Raw genomic sequence first — 23934 nt, 5'->3', positions numbered from 1 at the left:
TTGTTCACTTGTTCACTCATTCACTCGTTCACTTGTTCACATCCTTCCTTCAAGATGCTGATGGAAACATTTTACTGGGGGTCATTCTCCCATAATGCACTGCAGCGCTGCAGGAGACGGCCTGAAAATCCATCCATCCATCCATCCATCCATCCATCCATCCATCCATCCATCCATCCATCCATCCATCCATCAGGCAGCAGGGTGGAGGAGGAGATGTGTCCTCGGTGAAAGAGCCTCACGAGCCGCTCCAATCCCCACCCTGGTGCTTTCTGCTTGTTTGGGTTTCAGACAGAGGTCAGAACTGGGAGATCTGGATCTTATCTGGAGCTAAAACCCTGACAGGGCCAAAGCCAGGAGGCAGGAGGCTGAAAGGACGCCCACGCTCCCCCACCGGCCATCCAGTTGACGGGGGCCGGTAACATGTTGCCGCGGTGAACCATCCATCCATCCATCCATCCATCATCCACCCATCCATCCATCCATCCATCATCCACCCATCCATCCATCCATCCATCATCCACCCATCCATCCATCCATCCATCATCCACCCATCCATCCACCCATCCATCATCCATCAATCCATCAATCCATCATCCATCCATCCATCCATCCATCATCCATCCACCCATCCATCCATCCATCATCCATCCATCCACCCATCCATCATCCATCCATCCATCATCCATCCATCCATCCATCCATCATCCATCAATCCATCATCCATCATTCATCCATCCATCCATCCATCATCCATCATCCATCCATCCATCCATCATCCATCATCCATCATCCACCCATCCATCATCCATCATCCATCATCCATCAATCAATCAATCTGAGTATTTAAAAAAACAACCTCTTAATAATACACTGCAGCTGAAAAGCCTCATCTTGAATTAATAAAATGTACAAATAAAACCGGTTTACTATTTTTGGATCTACAATGAAAGAACGTAAACCATTTTGGCATTAAAAAATAACTCAGTATTTATTATCGTAGCACAGTTAAATGTTAGACGGTGTTTTAGGGGGTTAAGTGTTATAACCATAACCGAGACATAGCCTATCTAGATTTGAACGTTTGTTGAACCAACAGTCTGTCTGTCTGTCTTACTGAGGAAAACGGCCCAGTGGGGACGCTGGAGGTGAAACTGCAGCCCCCCCTGGTGGCCAGGATTATAACTGGAGGAGAATCACCTAGTTCTTCCTATTCATGTCTGCTGGAGCGACCCAGCTCTCCTCACGGAAAAGGTTTAGTTTAGTGTTTATTGAGATCCCCATTAGCTGCAGCAGAAAATGAAGCTTTTCTTCCTGGGGTCTTAACAAAATAAGGCAATACAAAAGAAAACAAATAGAGAAAAGATTCTGGATTCATTACAAATCAACTGAAATATTGCAAGCCTTTTATTATTTTAATATTGCTGATCATTGTTTACAGTTTAAGAAAACTTAAGAAACTTAAACTTAAGAAAACTTAAGAAAACTCAAATATCCTATCTCAAAAAAGTTGAATATTCTGGGAATCTTAATCTTAAACTGTAAGCCATAATCAGCAATATTAAAATAATAAAAGGCTTGCAATATTTCAGTTGATTTGTAATGAATCCAGAATGTATGACATTTTTGTTTTTTTAATTGCATTACAGAAAATAAATAACTTTATCACAATATTCTAATTTTCTGAGACAGTCCTGTATATACAAAATCAAGACAAGACAAAAACAGAAACCAAGTCAACTATATCATCCCCACATATACCTAATAAATATATATATATATATATATATATATATATATATATATATATATATATATATATATATATATATATATATATATGTATATATATATATATATAAAATCATCATTATAATTATTACTATTATTATTATTATTATAATTAGTATTATTATTATACATGAGTTAAAGAGACCAAGGCCTACAAAGGTCCTGCTGAACTTCTTCACGACGCCAGCAGAGGTCAGTGTTGGGTAACGCTCTGATTCTCATAAACATAAAAAAGAAAATAAAAACAGCATCCTGTCACAGAGAGGTTTGTTTATGAGGCCAAAATATTAGCTATTTATGCAATTATTATTTTGCTTACATGCAAAAAGTTAATCCTGAACAAACTTTTTAACTGTTAAAAAAACAGATTTTAACAAAACATTTGAAATCTTAAATATAGGTGACATTTCCACCTCTCCACCTCTCTAAACTAATACAGTGAAGGACTTGTCCAGGTATTTTTAATCCTGTAGACTAAAGCTAAAAAATGTCTGATATGGAGTCACTGAAAAAAATAAATCCAAGCGCATGTAAATATAACATATTTAAATCTGTGATATTAACAATTAAAAATGAAGTTTGTTGCTTTACATGAATACATCTAGTTTTGAACTTAATCTACATTTGTTCAAAAAACAAGACATTGTGAATGTTTTCCTGAACCAGCAGTATTTATGTGAATCCCAGTAATCTTTACATTTACAAACAACAAGCAATGATCTTGTTGTATTTACTTTTCCTTTAACTATTTTAATCTATTGGGCAGATTGATCAACATTTAGATGAAACACGCTTTATTTGCTTAAGTAAAAACCACAGTAAAAAATATCTTGCTTGATCTACTTTTAAAAATGAAGGCAACTTTTTTGCATGAGATTATTATGTAGATCAAGAAAGACTAGTCTTTGTATAAACTACTTAATTTTTAGTATGTACACAATTCATTTGCAACTAAAGTGAACTTAGTTTTTTATTATTTTTCCCTTTTTTCCTTTTTTTCTCTTTTTTCTTTTTTTCCTTTTCTTTCCTTTTTTTCTTTTTTTTTTCTTTTTAAAATCAACTTAATTTTGATAAAATAAACTTAACACAATTAAGTTCACTGTACTTGCAAAATGTATTATTTACATATAGTTTATACAAAGACTAGTCTTTCTTGATCTACATAATATTCTCATGCAAAAAGTTGCTTTAATTTTTTTAAAAGTTGATCAAGTTCAGGACTCAGGTTTCAGACTGTGATTTTCTGTAATGCAATTACAAAAACAAAAATGTCATCCATTCTGGATTCATTACAAATCAACTGAAATATTGCAAGCCTTTTGTTATTTTAATATTGCTGATCATGGCTTACAGCTCAAGAAAACTCAAATATCCTATCTCAAAAAATTCGAATTTTCTGGGAATCTTAATCTTAAACTGTAAACCATAATCAGCAATATTAAAATAATAAAAGGCTTGTAATATTTCAGTTGATTTGTAATGAATCCAGAATGTATGACATTTGTTTTTTTAATTGCATTACAGAAAAAAAAGAACTTTATCACAATATTCTAATATTCTGAGACAGTCCTGTACAATATTTGTATTTATATTATATATGAATATATTATATATATTATATATAATATATATTTGTGGAGTTTTTGGGAACGGTAACGTTTCTCAGGTTTTATTCCTCCCTCACGGTTTCCCACAGTCCTCGGCCCTGAAAGGGGGAATGGAAACACAGGAAAGCCCCTTTATTGAACTTACTGTGTCATTACATTCACACACACACACACACACACACACACACACACACACACACACACACACACACACACACACACACACACACACACACACACACTCGTCAAACACACCCTGGCTGAAATAAACACAATCCCCCGGCGCCTCCTTCCTGAGTGACGCTGCCGAAGCAAAATAACAATGACAGGCAGCGGTGGAGGAGGAGACGTGTCCTGGTGAAACAGCCTCACGAGCCTCACGAGCCTCACGAGCCTCACGAGCCGCTCAATCCCCACCCTGGTGCTTCTGGGTGTTTGGGTTTCAGGCCCCGTTTACACGGAGCAAAAACGGTCGTGTTTTCATGCGTTTTGGCCGTTCATTTACACGAAAACGAAGCTCAAAGTCTCCAAAAACCATCATTTCTGAAAACTCTGGCCAAAGTGGAGATTTTCAAAAACTCCGTCTTCACGTTTGCGTCTAAACAGAGGAAAACGGACATTTAGGCTTCAGAACGTCACATTATGCAACAGAAACGTCACCAGCGTCATGAGTGACACCTGCGGTTACAATTAGTTTGTAACCGTCAATATTTTCTTGTATTTTACCTGTTTTATATTCTAAAGTCACACTTAAAAGTAACTCCTGTCTCTGTCACTCCAAACCAAACACTCTGGTTCATCTTGGAAGTAAAGCCTGAATTATGGTCCCGCGTTAAATCGACACAGAGCTACGGCGTAGGGTACGCGGCGATGCGCGCCGTACGGTGTGCGTCGCCGCGTAGCCTACGCCGTAGCTCTGCGTTGGTGTAACGCGGAACCATAAATCAGCCTTAACTGGAAGTTACACGTGTCATTTGTTGATGTTTTTTCCAGGATTCTGATTGGCTGGCATGACGTTAACAGCGTATTTATGCGGGTTCGTGTAAACGAAGAGATTTTGAAAACGATCTCGTGTAAACGATGGAATTTTTCAAAACGTAGAGGGGGAAATATCCGTTTTTGTAAATACCCGGCTCTGTGGAAACGGGGCCTCAGACAGAGGTCAGAACTGGGAGATCTGGATGTTTCTGGAGCTAAAACCCTGACACGGTTGATGGTTCTCTTAACACGCGGCTTCATCTGTTTTAGCCACAACTAATGACTTCCCTCAATATTTCACACTGCAAAAAGTCAAAATCTTACCAGGAATATTTGTGTTATTTCTAGTTAAAATGTCTCACCTTTATTGGACTAATGATCTGAATCATCTACTATATTAATGAATGTGTTTACACAGGACTTGATTATTTAAGTTATTATTCATTTGTTCCAGTATTGATAGGCATATGTGAAAAGAAGTTAAATGATTTTGAATGATGTAATTATTGATCATATGAGGGAGGGAAGGGGAGAGGGGTGTGTTGTTGTATTTATTTTTATTTACTTTTTTATTTTTTTATTTTTATTTTTATTTTATTTTTTTTTATATTATTTATATTTTTTTCTCTCTTATTATTATTATTTATTTATTTTTGTTTAATTAATGTTATGAAAAGTTAAAAAAGGGGGGGAAATATTGATAATTATATTGTTATTGTAAATCTTATTTTTCTTTTCTTTTTTTTATTCCCCTCAATAAAGATATCTATACAAAAAGAATGTCTCATTTTTAGTCAAACAATCTCATTACACTTAAAACAAGAGTCATTACCTAGAAAAATAACTTGTTATTTGACAATTTTCACCTGTTTCAAGTAAATTTTCACTTGAAATAAGTAGAAAAATCTACTTGAAACAGGTGGAAGTCTCGTGTTGTTTTTTTTCTTCAGTGATGAGTCTTGTTTTAAATGTAATGAGATTTTTTTTTTACTAAAAATGAGACATTTTAGCTAGAAATAAGACAAATATTCTTGTTAAGATTTTGCGTTTTTGCAGTGCAACGTCCAGCACTTCTGGGACGAACTTGTCTTATTTCTTTTTTTTTTTTTTTTTTTCTTTTTTAAGATTTTTTTGGGGTCTAGTGGCCCTTTATTGAAGATGCAGACTGGAAAGGGGTAGAGAGAGAGAGATCGGGGATGACATGCAGCAAAGGTACGCAGGCCGGGATTCGAACCTGCGACCGCTGCAGGAGGACTGTAGCCTCAGTATATGAGCCGCTGCTTAACCAACTGCGCCACCAAGCGGCCCGAACTTGTCTTATTTCTAGTTAAATGTCTAATTTTTAGTCAAAAAATCTCATTACACTTAAAACAAGAGTCATTACCAGAAAAATTACTTGTTATTTTACAATTTTCACCTGTTTCAAGTAAATTTTCACTTAAAATAAGTAGAAAAATCTGCCAATGGAACAATATTTTTTTGCTTGTAATAAGAAACGCACGAAAAAACGTATGAAAAAACGTACGAAAAAACGTACGAAAAAACGCACGAAAAAACTTACGAAAAAACTTACGAAGAAAGGTACGAAAAAACGCACGAAAAAACGTACAAAAAAACGCACGAAAAAACGCACAAAAAAACGTAAATGTTTGTTTTTTTTAATACATTTATGGAATTACTCTGTCTATTTGTATTGATTATTCTATTATTTAATACATATAGAATAACTACAAATGCAAATCAGAACATGATCGATTTCACTAGTTATTTTACACTGTAAAAACTCAAAATCTTAACAAGAATATTTGTCTTATTTCTAGTTAAAATGTCTAGTTTTTAGTCAAAGAAAATCTCATTACATTTAAGACAAGACTCAAAAACAACAATTTTCACCTGTTTCAAGTAGATTTTCACTTAAAATAAGTAGAAAAATCTGCCAGTGGGACAATATTTTTTTGCTTGTAATAAGAAGATAAATCTTGTTCCACTGGCAGATTTTTCTAGTTATTTCAAGTGAAAATTTACTTGAAACAGGTGAAAATTGTTAAATAAGTTATTTTTCTGGTAACGACTCGTTTTAAGTGTAATGAGATTCTTTGACTTAAAATGAGACATTTTAACTAGAAATAAGACAAATATTCTTGTTAAGATTTTGAGTTTTTGCAGTGCAGCCCTGATAATTACTCTGCAAACTTTATCACTCTGCATGCAGCGTCTCTCATCTCCACCATCGTAGCAGCTTTTGCAGTAATAAGCATTTCAGTGTCTTAAAAGGACAATAGATTGGACTGAATGCATCAAGAAACAATGAAGCCTCCTAACTAGCCTGAAGGAGAGGAAACCTGGATGAAAACCTCGCCCAGGACATCACTGCGTCCAGCAGTTCAGGCGATATGAAACTCACATGCCGATCTAAATCCTGCTCTTGCAAACTTATCAATGATCAGCTGAAACAAAACTTGGAGGCCTTAATATTGTTCTCCTTTGCAATTATAAAACTGAAAAAATCCCCTTAAAATGATCTAATTTCCATAAACAAATGCTCCTTTCCTGGTCTTTAATCTATAAACACAACTTCTCCCCCCACAGATACATCTGGAACAATAGAGACATATTATAGAAACACAAATCATTGTTCTTGGAAAACTGGTTGGGATTTATCTGGTTAAGCAGCTCCTCAACCCAAACGGCACTTTAATGTCATACTCAGAACTCCTGGACAAGTATAGTATTCCTAAACCACCAAAGGAATACGCTATAGTTTTTGATGCTAAACCTTCTGGTGTCTTAATGCTTCTTAGGAATTCATCTGAACTGTCTTTACCTCCATTGGATCCTGCTGTTACTGGTGTTGGGCAGATATGTTTCTCCTCTAAAAAGAGCAATAACAACTGTGATATACGTGCCTTATTTCAAAGAGAAGTCTCTGTTCCAAATGCAGTCTCTTACTGGAATAACTTAACTTCAGATCTGAACTGGAAGAAAATCTGGTGTTTCTTCTAAATATCTGATCATAAATAAGGTTAAAGAAGTGACTCTGAAAATGATTCATCGTTTTTATCCTTGCAAGGAATTTCTACAAAGATACAAAAAGGACATTGATGTGGTCTGCTCGTTTTGTAAACTGTCTGCAGAGACTTATGTCATTTATTTTGGTCTTGTCCCATCTCTTGTATTTTTTGGCAAGATATCTGCTCACTGATTTCACATCATATTGACTCTGATTTCTCCCTTTCCTATGAAAATGTATTGTTTGGATTTATTTCTTACACCTCTAGCAAAGCAAATCCATTTTACATCATCAATTTAATTTTGTTACTTGCAAAATTTCATATTCACAAATCAAAATTCTCTAATCACATTCCGTCTTTCCCGGCCTTTAAAAATGAATTCAAACAATACATTTCAACAATCCAATATTCTAAAAATAGAAAAACCATCCAAACCACTAAGTTATGTACTATGTATAGCTTTTTTTTGAACTGATCTATAATTTATGTCTGTGTCTAATCCCCTGGCATCAACTGTTTCTATGTATGTTTTGTTTTTTTTATAATGTATTGTTGACAATTTGAAATAATAACAACGATCAGCTCTGCCGTCTCCTCCCACACCAAACATATTCACAGCGTTTCAGATCTGATGTGCCCTGACGGCCGAGCTGCTCTGCGGTTACTGCGGTTGTTTAAACATAACATGAAATAAGAAGACAAAGCAGCAGGAAATTGGGCACTTGTTCAATAAATATCCTGCTGATCAACATCAGCAGAAAATCAGCCGCAGAACGACATGTTTGTTTTCGGTTCCTTTCCTTTTCCAGGAGGTCAAACATGCAGATATGGTTTTATTCACTGGATAGTTTCTAAACCAACTGTGTTGGACGTGACGCACTTTCAGGTGACTAGGGATGGGAATTGATAAGATTTTTATGATTCCAATTCCATTTTCAATTCTGCTTAACGATTCAGTAGTTTATCCATTCCCTTATCGATTCTCATTTGGAAAAAAAGCAGTGGCGTCAATTCAGTCGAAGCTAAGGTATGGCAAGGTTACGAGTCACAGAACTTAACTAGAGTATCAATGTTTGAGGCTACGAGTGTTTGAGGCTACGAGTGTTTGAGGCTACGAGTGTTTTCGTACGTTTTTTGTGCGTTTTTTCGTGTTTTTTCGTGCGTTTTTTCATTCGTTTTTTCGTGCGTTTTTTCGTGCGTTTTTTCATACTTTTCGTGCGTTTTTTCATACGTTTTTTCGTGCGTTTTTTTGTACGTTTTTCATTAGTTTTTTCATACGTTTTTTCGTGCGTTTTTTCATACGTTGTTTCGTACATTTTTTCGTGCGTTTTTTGTACGAGTGTTTGAGGCTACGAGTGTTTGAGGCTACGAGTGTTTGAGGCTACGAGTGTTTACGAGCGTTTGAGACTACGAGCGTTTGAGGCAACGAGCGTTCGAGGCTACGAGCGTTCGAGGCTACGAGCGTTCGAGGCTACGAGCGTTCGAGGCTACGAGCGTTTGAAACTACGAGTGTTTAAGACTATGAGTGTTTGAGGCTACGAGTGTTTGAGGCTACGAGTGTTTGAGGCTACGAGTGTTTGAGGCTACGAGTGTTTACGAGCGTTTGAGACTACGAGCGTTCGAGGCTACGAGCGTTCGAGGCTACGAGCGTTCGAGGCTACGAGCGTTCGAGGCTACGAGCGTTTGAGGCTACGAGCGTTTGAGGCTACGAGCGTTTGAAACTACGAGCGTTTAAGACTACGAGTGATTGAGGCTACGAGCGTTTGAGGCTACGAGTCTTTGAGGCTACGAGCGTTTGAGGCTACGAGCGTTTGAGGCTACGAGTGTTTGAGGCTACGAGCGTTCGAGGCTACGAGCGTTCGAGGCTACGAGCGTTTGAGGCTACGAGTGTTTGAGGCTACGAGCGTTCGAGGCTACGAGTGTTCGAGGCTACGAGCGTTTGAAACTACGAGCGTTTAAGACTACGAGTGATTGAGGCTACGAGTCTTTGAGGCTACGAGCGTTTGAGGCTACGAGCGTTTGAGGCTACGAGTGTTTGAGGCTACGAGTGTTTGAGGCTACGAGCGTTTGAGGCTACGAGCGTTTGAGGCTACGAGCGTTTGAGGCTACGAGCGTTTGAGGCTACGAGCGTCTGAGGCTACGAGCGTCCGAGGCTACGAGTGTTCGAGTGTTTGAGGCTGCAAGTGTTTGAGGATACGAGTGTTTGAGGCTACGAGTGTTCGAGGCTACGAGTGTTTGAGGCTACGAGTGTTTGAGGCTACGAGTGTTTGAGAGTGTTTGAGGCTACGAGTGTTTGAGGCTACGAGTGTTTGAGGCTACGAGTGTTTGAGGCTACGAGTGTTTGAGGCTACGAGTGTTTGATGCTACGAGTGTTTGAGGCTACGAGTGTTTGAGGCTACGAGTGTTTGAGGCTACGAGTGTTTGAGGCTACGAGTGTTTGAGGCTACGAGTGTTTGAGGCTACGAGTGTTTGAGGCTACGAGTGTTTGAGGCTACGAGTGTTTGAGAGTGTTTGAGGCTACGAGTGTTTGAGGCTACGAGTGTTTGAGACTACGAGTGTTTGAGGCTACGAGTGTTTGAGGCTACGAGTGTTTGATGCTACGAGTGTTTGAGGCTACGAGTGTTTGAGGCTACGAGTGTTTGAGGATACGAGTGTTTGAGGCTACGAGTGTTTGAGGCTACGAGTGTTTGAGACTACGAGTGTTTGAGGCTACGAGTGTTTGAGGCTACGAGTGTTTGATGCTACGAGTGTTTGATGCTACGAGTGTTTGAGGCTAGGAGTGTTTGAGGCTACGAGCGTTTGAGGCTACGAGTGTTTGAGGCTACGAGTGTTTGATGCTACGAGTGTTTGATGCTACGAGTGTTTGAGGCTACGAGTGTTTGAGGCTACGAGTGTTTGATGCTACGAGTGTTTGATGCTACGAGTGTTTGAGGCTACGAGTGTTTGAGGCTACGAGTGTTTGAGGCTACGAGCGTTTGAGGCTACGAGTGTTTGAGTGTTTGAGGCTACGAGCGTTCGAGACTACGAGCGTTTGAGGCTACGAGTGTTCGAGGCTACGAGTGTTTGAGTGTTTGAGGCTACGAGTGTTCGAGGCTACGAGTGTTTGAGTGTTTGAGGCTACGAGTGTTTGAGGCTACGAGCGTTCGAGGCTACGAGCGTCTGAGGCTACGAGCGTCTGAGGCTACGAGCGTTTGAGGCTACGAGCGTTTGAGGCTACGAGTGTTTGAGGCTACGAGTGTTTGAGGCTACGAGTGTTTGAGGCTACGAGCGTTTGAGACTACGAGTGTTACAAGCGTTTGAGGCTACGAGTGTTTGAGGCTACGAGTGTTTGAGGCTACGAGCGTCTGAGGCTACGAGCGTCTGAGGCTACGAGTGTTTGAGACTACGAGTGTTTGAGACTACGAGTGTTTGAGGCTACGAGTGTTTGAGGCTACGAGTGTTTGAGGCTACGAGTGTTTGAGGCTACGAGTGTTTGAGGCTACGAGTGTTTGAGAGTGTTTGAGGCTACGAGTGTTTGAGAGTGTTTGAGGCTACGAGTGTTTGAGGCTACGAGTGTTTGAGGCTACGAGTGTTTGATGCTACGAGTGTTTGAGGCTACGAGTTTTTGAGGCTACGAGTGTTTGAGGCTACGAGTGTTTGAGGATACGAGTGTTTGAGGCTACGAGTGTTTGAGGCTAGGAGTGTTTGAGGCTACGAGTGTTTGAGGATACGAGTGTTTGAGGATACGAGTGTTTGAGGCTACGAGTGTTTGATGCTACGAGTGTTTGAGGCTACGAGTGTTTGAGGCTACGAGTGTTTGAGGCTACGAGCGTTTGAGGCTACGAGTGTTTGAGGCTACGAGCGTTTGAGGCTACGAGCGTCTGAGGCTACGAGCGTCCGAGGCTACGAGTGTTTGAGTGTTTGAGGCTACGAGCGTTCGAGACTACGAGCGTTTGAGGCTACGAGTGTTCGAGGCTACGAGTGTTTGAGTGTTTGAGGCTACGAGTGTTCGAGGCTACGAGTGTTTGAGGCTACGAGCGTTTGAGGCTACGAGCGTCTGAGGCTACGAGCGTCTGAGGCTACGAGCGTCTGAGGCTACGAGCGTTTGAGGCTACGAGCGTTTGAGGCTACGAGTGTTTGAGGCTACGAGTGTTTGAGGCTACGAGTGTTTGAGGCTACGAGCGTTTGAGACTACGAGTGTTACAAGCGTTTGAGGCTACGAGTGTTTGAGGCTACGAGTGTTTGAGGCTACGAGCGTCTGAGGCTACGAGCGTCTGAGGCTACGAGTGTTTGAGACTACGAGTGTTTGAGACTACGAGTGTTTTAGGCTACGAGTGTTTACGAGTGTTTGAGGCTACGAGTGTTTGAGGCTACGAGTGTTTGAGGCTACGAGTGTTTGAGACTACGAGTGTTTGAGGCTACGAGTGTTTGAGGCTACGGGTGTTTGAGACTACGAGTGTTTGAGGCTACAAGTGTTTGAGACTACGAGTGTTTACGAGTGTTTGAGGCTACGAGTGTTTGAGACTACGAGTGTTTGAGGCTACGAGTGTTTGAGGCTACGAGTGTTTGAGACTACGAGTGTTTGAGGCTACGAGTGTTTGAGGCTACGAGCGTCTGAGGCTACGAGCGTCTGAGGCTACGAGTGTTTGAGACTACGAGTGTTTGAGACTACGAGTGTTTGAGGCTACGAGTGTTTGAGACTACGAGTGTTTACGAGTGTTTGAGGCTACGAGTGTTTGAGGCTACGAGTGTTTGAGGCTACGAGTGTTTGAGGCTACGAGTGTTTGAGACTACGAGTGTTTACGAGTGTTTGAGGCTACGAGTGTTTGAGACTACGAGTGTTTGAGGCTACGAGTGTTTGAGGCTACGAGTGTTTGAGACTACGAGTGTTTGAGACTACGAGTGTTTACGAGTGTTTGAGGCTACGAGTGTTTGAGGCTACGAGTGTTTGAGACTACGAGTGTTTGAGACTACGAGTGTTTGAGACTACGAGTGTTTACGAGTGTTTGAGGCTACGAGTGTTTGAGGCTACGAGTGTTTGAGACTACGAGTGTTTACGAGTGTTTGAGGCTACGAGTGTTTGAGGCTACGAGTGTTTGAGGCTACGAGTGTTTGAGGCTACGAGTGTTTGAGGCTACGAGTGTTTGAGGCTACGAGTGTTTGAGGCTACGAGTGTTTGAGACTACGAGTGTTTACGAGTGTTTGAGGCTACGAGTGTTTGAGGCTACGAGTGTTTGAGACTACGAGTGTTTACGAGTGTTTGAGGCTACGAGTGTTTGAGGCTACGAGTGTTTGAGGCTACGAGTGTTTGAGGCTACGAGTGTTTTCGTACGTTTTTTCGTGCGTTTTTTTGTACGTTTTTTTCGTACGTTTTTTCATTTGTTTTTTCGTGCGTTTTTCGTGTGTTTTTTCGTACGTTTTTTAAATAGTTTTCTCGTACGTTTTTTCGTAAGTTTTTTCGTGCGTTTTTTCGTACGTTTTTTCGTGCGTTTTTTTGTACAAGCGTTTGAGGCTACGAGTGTTTGAGGCTACGAGTGTTTGAGGCTACGAGTGTTTGAGGCTACGAGTGTTTGAGGCTACGAGTGTTTGAGGCTACGAGTGTTTGATGCTACGAGTGTTTGAGGCTACGAGTGTTTGAGGCTACGAGTGTTTGAGGCTACGAGTGTTTGAGGCTACGAGTGTTTGAGGCTACGAGTGTTTGAGGCTACGAGTGTTTGAGAGTGTTTGAGGCTACGAGTGTTTGAGGCTACGAGTGTTTGAGACTACGAGTGTTTGAGGCTACGAGTGTTTGAGGCTACGAGTGTTTGATGCTACGAGTGTTTGAGGCTACGAGTGTTTGAGGCTACGAGTGTTTGAGGATACGAGTGTTTGAGGCTACGAGTGTTTGAGGCTACGAGTGTTTGAGACTACGAGTGTTTGAGGCTACGAGTGTTTGAGGCTACGAGTGTTTGATGCTACGAGTGTTTGATGCTACGAGTGTTTGAGGCTAGGAGTGTTTGAGGCTACGAGCGTTTGAGGCTACGAGTGTTTGATGCTACGAGTGTTTGATGCTACGAGTGTTTGAGGCTACGAGTGTTTGAGGCTACGAGCGTTTGAGGCTACGAGTGTTTGAGTGTTTGAGGCTACGAGCGTTCGAGACTACGAGCGTTTGAGGCTACGAGTGTTCGAGGCTACGAGTGTTTGAGTGTTTGAGGCTACGAGTGTTCGAGGCTACGAGTGTTTGAGTGTTTGAGGCTACGAGTGTTTGAGGCTACGAGCGTTCGAGGCTACGAGCGTCTGAGGCTACGAGCGTCTGAGGCTACGAGCGTTTGAGGCTACGAGCGTTTGAGGCTACGAGTGTTTGAGGCTACGAGTGTTTGAGGCTACGAGTGTTTGAGGCTACGAGCGTTTGAGACTACGAGTGTTACAAGCGTTTGAGGCTACGAGTGTTTGAGGCTACGAGTGTTTGAGGCTACGAGCGTCTGAGGCTACGAGCGTCTGAGGCTACGAGTGTTTGAGACTACGAGTGTTTGAGACTACGAGTGTTTGAGGCTACGAGTGTTTGAGGCTACGAGTGTTTGAGGCTACGAGTGTTTGAGGCTACGAGTGTTTGAGGCTACGAGTGTTTGAGAGTGTTTGAGGCTACGAGTGTTTGAGAGTGTTTGAGGCTACGAGTGTTTGAGGCTACGAGTGTTTGAGGCTACGAGTGTTTGATGCTACGAGTGTTTGAGGCTACGAGTGTTTGAGGCTACGAGTGTTTTCGTACGTTTTTTCGTGCGTTTTTTTGTACGTTTTTTTCGTACGTTTTTTCATTTGTTTTTTCGTGCGTTTTTCGTGTGTTTTTTCGTACGTTTTTTAAATAGTTTTCTCGTACGTTTTTTCGTAAGTTTTTTCGTGCGTTTTTTCGTACGTTTTTTCGTGCGTTTTTTTGTACAAGCGTTTGAGGCTACGAGTGTTTGAGGCTACGAGTGTTTGAGGCTACGAGTGTTTGAGGCTACGAGTGTTTGAGGCTACGAGTGTTTGAGGCTACGAGTGTTTGATGCTACGAGTGTTTGAGGCTACGAGTGTTTGAGGCTACGAGTGTTTGAGGCTACGAGTGTTTGAGGCTACGAGTGTTTGAGGCTACGAGTGTTTGAGAGTGTTTGAGGCTACGAGTGTTTGAGGCTACGAGTGTTTGAGACTACGAGTGTTTGAGGCTACGAGTGTTTGAGGCTACGAGTGTTTGATGCTACGAGTGTTTGAGGCTACGAGTGTTTGAGGCTACGAGTGTTTGAGGATACGAGTGTTTGAGGCTACGAGTGTTTGAGGCTACGAGTGTTTGAGACTACGAGTGTTTGAGGCTACGAGTGTTTGAGGCTACGAGTGTTTGATGCTACGAGTGTTTGATGCTACGAGTGTTTGAGGCTAGGAGTGTTTGAGGCTACGAGCGTTTGAGGCTACGAGTGTTTGATGCTACGAGTGTTTGATGCTACGAGTGTTTGAGGCTACGAGTGTTTGAGGCTACGAGCGTTTGAGGCTACGAGTGTTTGAGTGTTTGAGGCTACGAGCGTTCGAGACTACGAGCGTTTGAGGCTACGAGTGTTCGAGGCTACGAGTGTTTGAGTGTTTGAGGCTACGAGTGTTCGAGGCTACGAGTGTTTGAGTGTTTGAGGCTACGAGTGTTTGAGGCTACGAGCGTTCGAGGCTACGAGCGTCTGAGGCTACGAGCGTCTGAGGCTACGAGCGTTTGAGGCTACGAGCGTTTGAGGCTACGAGTGTTTGAGGCTACGAGTGTTTGAGGCTACGAGTGTTTGAGGCTACGAGCGTTTGAGACTACGAGTGTTACAAGCGTTTGAGGCTACGAGTGTTTGAGGCTACGAGTGTTTGAGGCTACGAGCGTCTGAGGCTACGAGCGTCTGAGGCTACGAGTGTTTGAGACTACGAGTGTTTGAGACTACGAGTGTTTGAGGCTACGAGTGTTTGAGGCTACGAGTGTTTGAGGCTACGAGTGTTTGAGGCTACGAGTGTTTGAGGCTACGAGTGTTTGAGAGTGTTTGAGGCTACGAGTGTTTGAGAGTGTTTGAGGCTACGAGTGTTTGAGGCTACGAGTGTTTGAGGCTACGAGTGTTTGATGCTACGAGTGTTTGAGGCTACGAGTGTTTGAGGCTACGAGTGTTTGAGGCTACGAGTGTTTGAGGATACGAGTGTTTGAGGCTACGAGTGTTTGAGGCTAGGAGTGTTTGAGGCTACGAGTGTTTGAGGATACGAGTGTTTGAGGATACGAGTGTTTGAGGCTACGAGTGTTTGATGCTACGAGTGTTTGAGGCTACGAGTGTTTGAGGCTACGAGTGTTTGAGGCTACGAGCGTTTGAGGCTACGAGTGTTTGAGGCTACGAGCGTTTGAGGCTACGAGCGTCTGAGGCTACGAGCGTCCGAGGCTACGAGTGTTTGAGTGTTTGAGGCTACGAGCGTTCGAGACTACGAGCGTTTGAGGCTACGAGTGTTCGAGGCTACGAGTGTTTGAGTGTTTGAGGCTACGAGTGTTCGAGGCTACGAGTGTTTGAGGCTACGAGCGTTTGAGGCTACGAGCGTCTGAGGCTACGAGCGTCTGAGGCTACGAGCGTCTGAGGCTACGAGCGTTTGAGGCTACGAGCGTTTGAGGCTACGAGTGTTTGAGGCTACGAGTGTTTGAGGCTACGAGTGTTTGAGGCTACGAGCGTTTGAGACTACGAGTGTTACAAGCGTTTGAGGCTACGAGTGTTTGAGGCTACGAGTGTTTGAGGCTACGAGCGTCTGAGGCTACGAGCGTCTGAGGCTACGAGTGTTTGAGACTACGAGTGTTTGAGACTACGAGTGTTTTAGGCTACGAGTGTTTACGAGTGTTTGAGGCTACGAGTGTTTGAGGCTACGAGTGTTTGAGGCTACGAGTGTTTGATGCTACGAGTGTTTACGAGTGTTTGAGGCTACGAGTGTTTGAGGCTACGAGTGTTTGAGACTACGAGTGTTTGAGGCTACGAGTGTTTACGAGTGTTTGAGGCTACGAGTGTTTGAGGCTACGAGTGTTTGAGACTACGAGTGTTTGAGGCTACGAGTGTTTGAGGCTACGGGTGTTTGAGACTACGAGTGTTTGAGGCTACGAGTGTTTGAGACTACGAGTGTTTACGAGTGTTTGAGGCTACGAGTGTTTGAGACTACGAGTGTTTGAGGCTACGAGTGTTTGAGGCTACGAGTGTTTGAGACTACGAGTGTTTGAGGCTACGAGTGTTTGAGGCTACGAGCGTCTGAGGCTACGAGCGTCTGAGGCTACGAGTGTTTGAGACTACGAGTGTTTGAGACTACGAGTGTTTGAGGCTACGAGTGTTTGAGACTACGAGTGTTTACGAGTGTTTGAGGCTACGAGTGTTTGAGGCTACGAGTGTTTGAGGCTACGAGTGTTTGAGGCTACGAGTGTTTGAGACTACGAGTGTTTACGAGTGTTTGAGGCTACGAGTGTTTGAGACTACGAGTGTTTGAGGCTACGAGTGTTTGAGGCTACGAGTGTTTGAGACTACGAGTGTTTGAGACTACGAGTGTTTACGAGTGTTTGAGGCTACGAGTGTTTGAGGCTACGAGTGTTTGAGACTACGAGTGTTTGAGACTACGAGTGTTTGAGACTACGAGTGTTTACGAGTGTTTGAGGCTACGAGTGTTTGAGGCTACGAGTGTTTGAGACTACGAGTGTTTACGAGTGTTTGAGGCTACGAGTGTTTGAGGCTACGAGTGTTTGAGGCTACGAGTGTTTGAGGCTACGAGTGTTTGAGGCTACGAGTGTTTGAGGCTACGAGTGTTTGAGGCTACGAGTGTTTGAGACTACGAGTGTTTGAGGATACGAGTGTTTACGAGTGTTTGAGGCTACGAGTGTTTGAGGCTACGAGTGTTTGAGACTACGAGTGTTTACGAGTGTTTGAGGCTACGAGTGTTTGAGGCTACGAGTGTTTGAGACTACGAGTGTTTACGAGTGTTTGAGGCTACGAGTGTTTGAGGCTACGAGTGTTTGAGGCTACGAGTGTTTGAGGCTACGAGTGTTTTCGTACGTTTTTTCGTGCGTTTTTTTCGTACGTTTTTTCATTTGTTTTTTCGTGCGTTTTTCGTGTGTTTTTTCGTACGTTTTTTCGTGCATTTTTTAAATAGTTTTCTCGTACGTTTTTTCGTAAGTTTTTTCGTGCGTTTTTTCGTACGTTTTTTCGTGCGTTTTTTTGTACAAGCGTTTGAGGCTACGAGTGTTTGAGGCTACGAGTGTTTGAGGCTACGAGTGTTTGAGGCTACGAGTGTTCGAGGCTACGAGTGTTCGAGGCTACGAGTCTTTGAGGCTACGAGTGTTCGAGGCTACGAGCGTTCGAGGCTACGAGTGTTCGAGGCTACGAGTCTTTGAGGCTACGAGTGTTCGAGGCTACGAGTGTTCGAGGCTACGAGTGTTCGAGGCTACGAGCGTTCGAGGCTACGAGCGTTCGAGGCTACGAGCGTTCGAGGCTACGAGCGTTCGAGGCTACGAGCGTTTGAGGCTACGAGCGTTTGAGGCTACGAGCGTTTGAGGCTACGAGTGTTTGAGGCTACGAGCGTTTGAGACTACGAGTGTTACAAGCGTTTGAGGCTACGAGTGTTTGAGGCTACGAGTGTTTGAGACTACGAGTGTTTGAGACTACGAGTGTTTGAGGCTACGAGCGTTTGAGGCTACGAGCGTTTGAGGCTACGAGCGTTTGAGGCTACGAGCGTTTGAGGCTACGAGCGTTTGAGGCTACGAGTGTTTGAGGCTACGAGTGTTTGAGGCTACGAGTGTTTGAGAGTGTTTGATGCTACGAGTGTTTGAGGCTACGAGTGTTTGAGGCTACGAGTGTTTGAGGCTACGAGTGTTTTAGGCTACGAGTGTTTACGAGTGTTTGATGCTACGAGTGTTTGAGGCTACGAGTGTTTGAGGCTACGAGTGTTTGAGGCTACGAGTGTTTGAGAGTGTTTGAGGCTACGAGTGTTTGAGAGTGTTTGAGGCTACGAGTGTTTGAGGCTACGAGTGTTTGGGACTACGAGTGTTTGAGGCTACGAGTGTTTGAGGCTACGAGTGTTTGATGCTACGAGTGTTTGAGGCTACGAGTGTTTGAGGCTACGAGTGTTTGAGGCTACGAGTGTTTGAGGATACGAGTGTATGAGACTACGAGTGTTTGAGGCTACGAGTGTTTGAGACTACGAGTGTTTGAGGCTACGAGTGTTTGAGGCTACGAGTGTTCGAGGCTACGAGTGTTCGAGGCTACGAGTCTTTGAGGCTACGAGTGTTCGAGGCTACGAGCGTTCGAGGCTACGAGTGTTTGAGGCTACGAGTCTTTGAGGCTACGAGTGTTCGAGGCTACGAGTGTTCGAGGCTACGAGTGTTCGAGGCTACGAGCGTTCGAGGCTACGAGCGTTCGAGGCTACGAGCGTTTGAGGCTACGAGCGTTTGAGGCTACGAGTGTTTGAGGCTACGAGTGTTTGAGGCTACGAGTGTTTGAGGCTACGAGCGTTTGAGACTACGAGTGTTACAAGCGTTTGAGGCTACGAGTGTTTGAGGCTACGAGTGTTTGAGGCTACGAGCGTCTGAGGCTACGAGCGTCTGAGGCTACGAGTGTTTGAGACTACGAGTGTTTCAGACTACGAGTGTTTGAGGCTACGAGTGTTTTAGGCTACGAGTGTTTACGAGTGTTTGATGCTACGAGTGTTTGAGGCTACGAGTGTTTGAGGCTACGAGTGTTTGAGGCTACGAGTGTTTGAGGCTACGAGTGTTTGAGAGTGTTTGAGGCTACGAGTGTTTGAGAGTGTTTGAGGCTACGAGTGTTTGAGAGTGTTTGAGGCTACGAGTGTTTGAGGCTACGAGTGTTTGAGACTACGAGTGTTTGAGGCTACGAGTGTTTGAGGCTACGAGTGTTTGATGCTACGAGTGTTTGAGGCTACGAGTGTTTGAGGCTACGAGTGTTTGAGGCTACGAGTGTTTGAGACTACGAGTGTTTGAGGCTACGAGTGTTTGAGGCTACGAGTGTTTGAGGCTACGAGTGTTTGAGGATACGAGTGTTTGAGGCTACGAGTGTTTGAGGCTACGAGTGTTTGAGACTACGAGTGTTTGAGACTACGAGTGTTTGAGGCTACGAGTGTTTGAGGCTACGAGTGTTTGAGGCTACGAGTGTTTGAGGCTACGAGCGTTTGAGGCTACGAGTGTTTGAGGCTACGAGCGTTTGAGGCTACGAGCGTCTGAGGCTACGAGCGTCCGAGGCTACGAGTGTTTGAGTGTTTGAGGCTACGAGCGTTCGAGACTACGAGCGTTTGAGGCTACGAGTGTTCGAGGCTACGAGTGTTTGAGTGTTTGAGGCTACGAGTGTTCGAGGCTACGAGTGTTTGAGGCTACGAGCGTTTGAGGCTACGAGCGTCTGAGGCTACGAGCGTCTGAGGCTACGAGCGTCTGAGGCTACGAGCGTTTGAGGCTACGAGCGTTTGAGGCTACGAGTGTTTGAGGCTACGAGTGTTTGAGACTACGAGTGTTACAAGCGTTTGAGGCTACCAGTGTTTGAGGCTACGAGTGTTTGAGGCTACGAGCGTCTGAGGCTACGAGCGTCTGAGGCTACGAGTGTTTGAGACTACGAGTGTTTGAGACTACGAGTGTTTGAGGCTACGAGTGTTTGAGGCTACGAGTGTTTGAGGCTACGAGTGTTTGAGACTACGAGTGTTTGAGGCTACGAGTGTTTGAGGCTACGGGTGTTTGAGACTACGAGTGTTTGAGGCTACGAGTGTTTGAGACTACGAGTGTTTACGAGTGTTTGAGGCTACGAGTGTTTGAGACTACGAGTGTTTGAGGCTACGAGCGTTTGAGGCTACGAGCGTTTGAGGCTACGAGTGTTTGAGACTACGAGTGTTTGAGACTACGAGTGTTTGAGGCTACGAGTGTTTGAGGCTACGAGTGTTTGAGACTACGAGTGTTTGAGGCTACGAGTGTTTGAGGCTACGAGTGTTTGAGGCTACGAGTGTTTGAGACTACGAGTGTTTGAGGCTACGAGTGTTTGAGACTACGAGTGTTTGAGGCTACGAGTGTTTGAGGCTACGAGTGTTTGAGGCTACGAGTGTTTGAGGCTACGAGTGTTTGAGACTACGAGTGTTTACGAGTGTTTGAGGCTACGAGTGTTTGAGACTACGAGTGTTTACGAGTGTTTGAGGCTACGAGTGTTTGAGGCTACGAGTGTTTGAGACTACGAGTGTTTACGAGTGTTTGAGGCTACGAGTGTTTGAGGCTACGAGTGTTTGAGGCTACGAGTGTTTGAGGCTACGAGTGTTTGAGGCTACGAGTGTTTGAGACTACGAGTGTTTACGAGTGTTTGAGGCTACGAGTGTTTGAGACTACGAGTGTTTACGAGTGTTTGAGACTACGAGTGTTTGAGGCTACGAGTGTTTGAGGCTACGAGTGTTTGAGGCTACGAGTGTTTGAGGCTACGAGTGTTTGAGACTACGAGTGTTTACGAGTGTTTGAGGCTACGAGTGTTTGAGGCTACGAGTGTTTGAGACTACGAGTGTTTACGAGTGTTTGAGGCTACGAGTGTTTGAGGCTACGAGTGTTTGAGGCTACGAGTGTTTGAGGCTACGAGTGTTTTCGTACGTTTTTTCTTGCGTTTTTTTGTACGTTTTTTTCGTACGTTTTTTCATTTGTTTTTTCGTGCGTTTTTCGTGTGTTTTTTCGTGCATTTTTTAAATAGTTTTCTCGTACGTTTTTTCGTAAGTTTTTTCGTGCGTTTTTTCGTACGTTTTTTCGTGCGTTTTTTTGTACAAGCGTTTGAGGCTACGAGTGTTTGAGGCTACGAGTGTTTGAGGCTACGAGTGTTCGAGTGTTTGAGACTACGAGTGTTTGAGGCTACGAGTGTTCGAGGCTACGAGTGTTCGAGGCTACGAGTCTTTGAGGCTACGAGTGTTCGAGGCTACGAGCGTTCGAGGCTACGAGTGTTCGAGGCTACGAGTCTTTGAGGCTACGAGTGTTCGAGGCTACGAGTGTTCGAGGCTACGAGTGTTCGAGGCTACGAGCGTTCGAGGCTACGAGCGTTCGAGGCTACGAGCGTTCGAGGCTACGAGCGTTCGAGGCTACGAGCGTTCGAGGCTACGAGTGTTCGAGGCTACGCACCGTCCTGGAGCCGCAGGTGTCGGAGGAAGAGGGGACTCTGGAGGACGTTGCACCTCCCCGGCTCGCTCTCTCTCGTCACCAGCATCAGGTCGTTGTAGACGAACACCGTCACCTAGAAGAGTTACAGAGAAAAGGATGAGCAGAAGGGAAGTTTATTTCTACAGCACAATTCAAACAAGGTAATTCAAAGTGCTTTATATCAACATTAAAAGCAGCAAGACACAATTAAACAGTAAATAACAAATAAAATTAAAGCTGCGAGCAGCGATGAACGGGCCCTCGCACTCACGGCCACCGTCCCCCATAAATATATCAGAAATGACACCACCCACGACTTCCTATGTTAAACCATTCAAAAGTTATAGCAGAAAAAAGGGACAAACAATCAGAAGAAGAGCGGGGCTAACTCCGGCCAATGAAAGTGAAGGACTCCATACAGAGTCCGATGACACCACCCACGACTCTCTATGTCAAACCATTCAAAAGTTATGGTAAAGAAAAGTATTTTAGGGGGTGCTGTTGAGCCGTTAGGCCACGCCCATTAATGCAAACCATTAAATATCAAATTTATCACCAGGCCTGGCTTGCATGCAAAATTTGGTGACTTTTGGAGAACTATCAAATATGGACCAACCAGATGAAGGGTGGTCGCGCTTTTTGGCGTCTAGCGTCGCCACGGTAACACTTTTGAAAGAGAAAAGTAATGTGCATCGTCATAGGATGGAGACGCACATTTTGATGTATAACACACCTGGGTGCACGTTATGGTTCGGGCCGTATTACCTGCCGAAGAAATGGCATAAATTGCGCCAAAATTACACGATTAATTCAAAATGGCCGACTTCCTGTTGGGTTTCGGCCATGACATCAAGAGACTTTTCTTTAAGTTGTGACATGATACAGGTGTGTACCGATTTTCGTGCATGTACGTCAAACCGTATTGTGGGGCTTGAGGCACAAAGTTTTCTAGGGGGCGCTGTTGAGCCGTTAGGCCACGCCCATTAATGCAAACCATTAAATATCAAATTTTTCACCAGGCCTGGCTTGGTGCAAAATTTGGTGACTTTTGGGGCACGTTTAGGGGGAAAAAAGGCCCTCATTTCATCAGAAAAATAAAAATAAATAAAGAAAAAATTCCTACAGATACAATAGGGCCTGTAAGTGCTCGGGCCCTAATGAAATAAAATTATAAGAAAAGAGGTTAAATAATAAAAGGTAAGGGCAGTAGAGTCCGGCAGGTAAGTATTTAATTAAACAGTAATGTTTTGCCGTGACACTTGTGTAACTGTGGTTTTTGCACCTTGCAAATGCAAACAACTTCAATGCAGAGAAACAAACATGCACAGACGTGTTAATGGCTCATCACTCAGGCCTTGATGCAGCTGGTCCTGCAGCTGTTTCAGTCTCGGTAAAAGAGCATTACATCTCCCTGAGAGTTAACTGGTCTTTCTCCTGCAAGACGTCGTCTAATGAATCTTAAAGCATGATGTGACTGAACATTGGACATTTTCATGTATGTTTTTTTGCGTTAACCCTTGTACTGTCTTTGGGTAAAATGACCTAATTCTCCTGTTCCTTCTTTCTTTCTTTCTTTCTTTCTTTCTGGCTCATATTTTTCTGTCTTTCTTTCTTTCTTTCTTTCTTTCTTTCTTTCTTTCTTTCTTTCTTTCTTTCTTTCTTTCTTTCTTTCTTTCTTTCTTTCTTTCTTTCTTTCTTTCTTTCTTTCTTTCTTTCTTTCTTTCTTCTTTCCTCCCTTCTTTCCTTCCTTCTTTTCCTCCCTTCCTTCCTCCCTTCCTTCCTTCCTTCCTTCCTTCCTTCCTTCCTTCCTTCCTTCCTTCCTTCCTTCCTTCCTTCCTTCCTTCCTTCTTTCCTCCCTTCTTCCCTTCTTCCCTTCCTCCCTTCCTTCTTCCCTTCCTCCTTCCTTGACACTAAAACAGCACGAGGGTTAAGATAATGATTTACATGTACGATAAAGTTTAATGTAGGTTTGTCGTGTTATTTCTTTCTTTATATCTTGTTTTTAACTGTATGTTTTAAATGTTTTTAACGTGGACCCAGTAAGACTAACTGTTTAAGGGCAGAGTTAATGGGGAATTCGTTCGTTCGTTCGTTCGTTTTTATTTATTTCGAACATGTATAAAAAAGATAAGAGAAACAAATCCAGGTTCCACCACATAAAGAAAAAAAAACACATATTTCAGTTACATGTTCGTAAAGGAGTGGGAGGAAGTATAAACTTATTTAATCCCACCCTCTTTCCACAACTAAACATAAATTATATGCCTGTATTTACTTTTTATACTATACACTAATTTGTATAAATAAATATATATCATTTTTACAAAATAACCTGTTTACTACCAGATATAAGATCTATCATAAATATAATATAACTATGATATAAATATAATACGACTATGATATAAATATAACTATGATATAAATATAATAT

At 43.2% G+C, this 23934-nt stretch overlaps 1 protein-coding gene across 3 annotated transcripts in view; it reads right to left on the bottom strand.

Annotated features, from left to right (window-relative positions):
- rgs3a (regulator of G protein signaling 3a) overlaps positions 1-23934 on the bottom strand; it is a 265109-nt gene that overhangs the window by 185829 nt on the left and 55346 nt on the right. For all 3 annotated transcript variants that reach the window (XM_061733623.1, XM_061733622.1, XM_061733621.1), the window contains one exon: positions 21483-21594. In XM_061733623.1, coding sequence (XP_061589607.1) covers positions 21483-21594 — 112 coding nt within the window. The remainder of the gene's footprint in view (positions 1-21482; positions 21595-23934) is intronic.

Source organism: Cololabis saira, chromosome 11 (genome assembly GCF_033807715.1).
Source record: "Cololabis saira isolate AMF1-May2022 chromosome 11, fColSai1.1, whole genome shotgun sequence".
Lineage (NCBI taxonomy): Eukaryota > Metazoa > Chordata > Actinopteri > Beloniformes > Belonidae > Cololabis > Cololabis saira.
The sequence above is the reverse complement of the archived record's forward strand: the minus strand, read 5'-3'. Positions and strand labels throughout refer to the sequence as shown.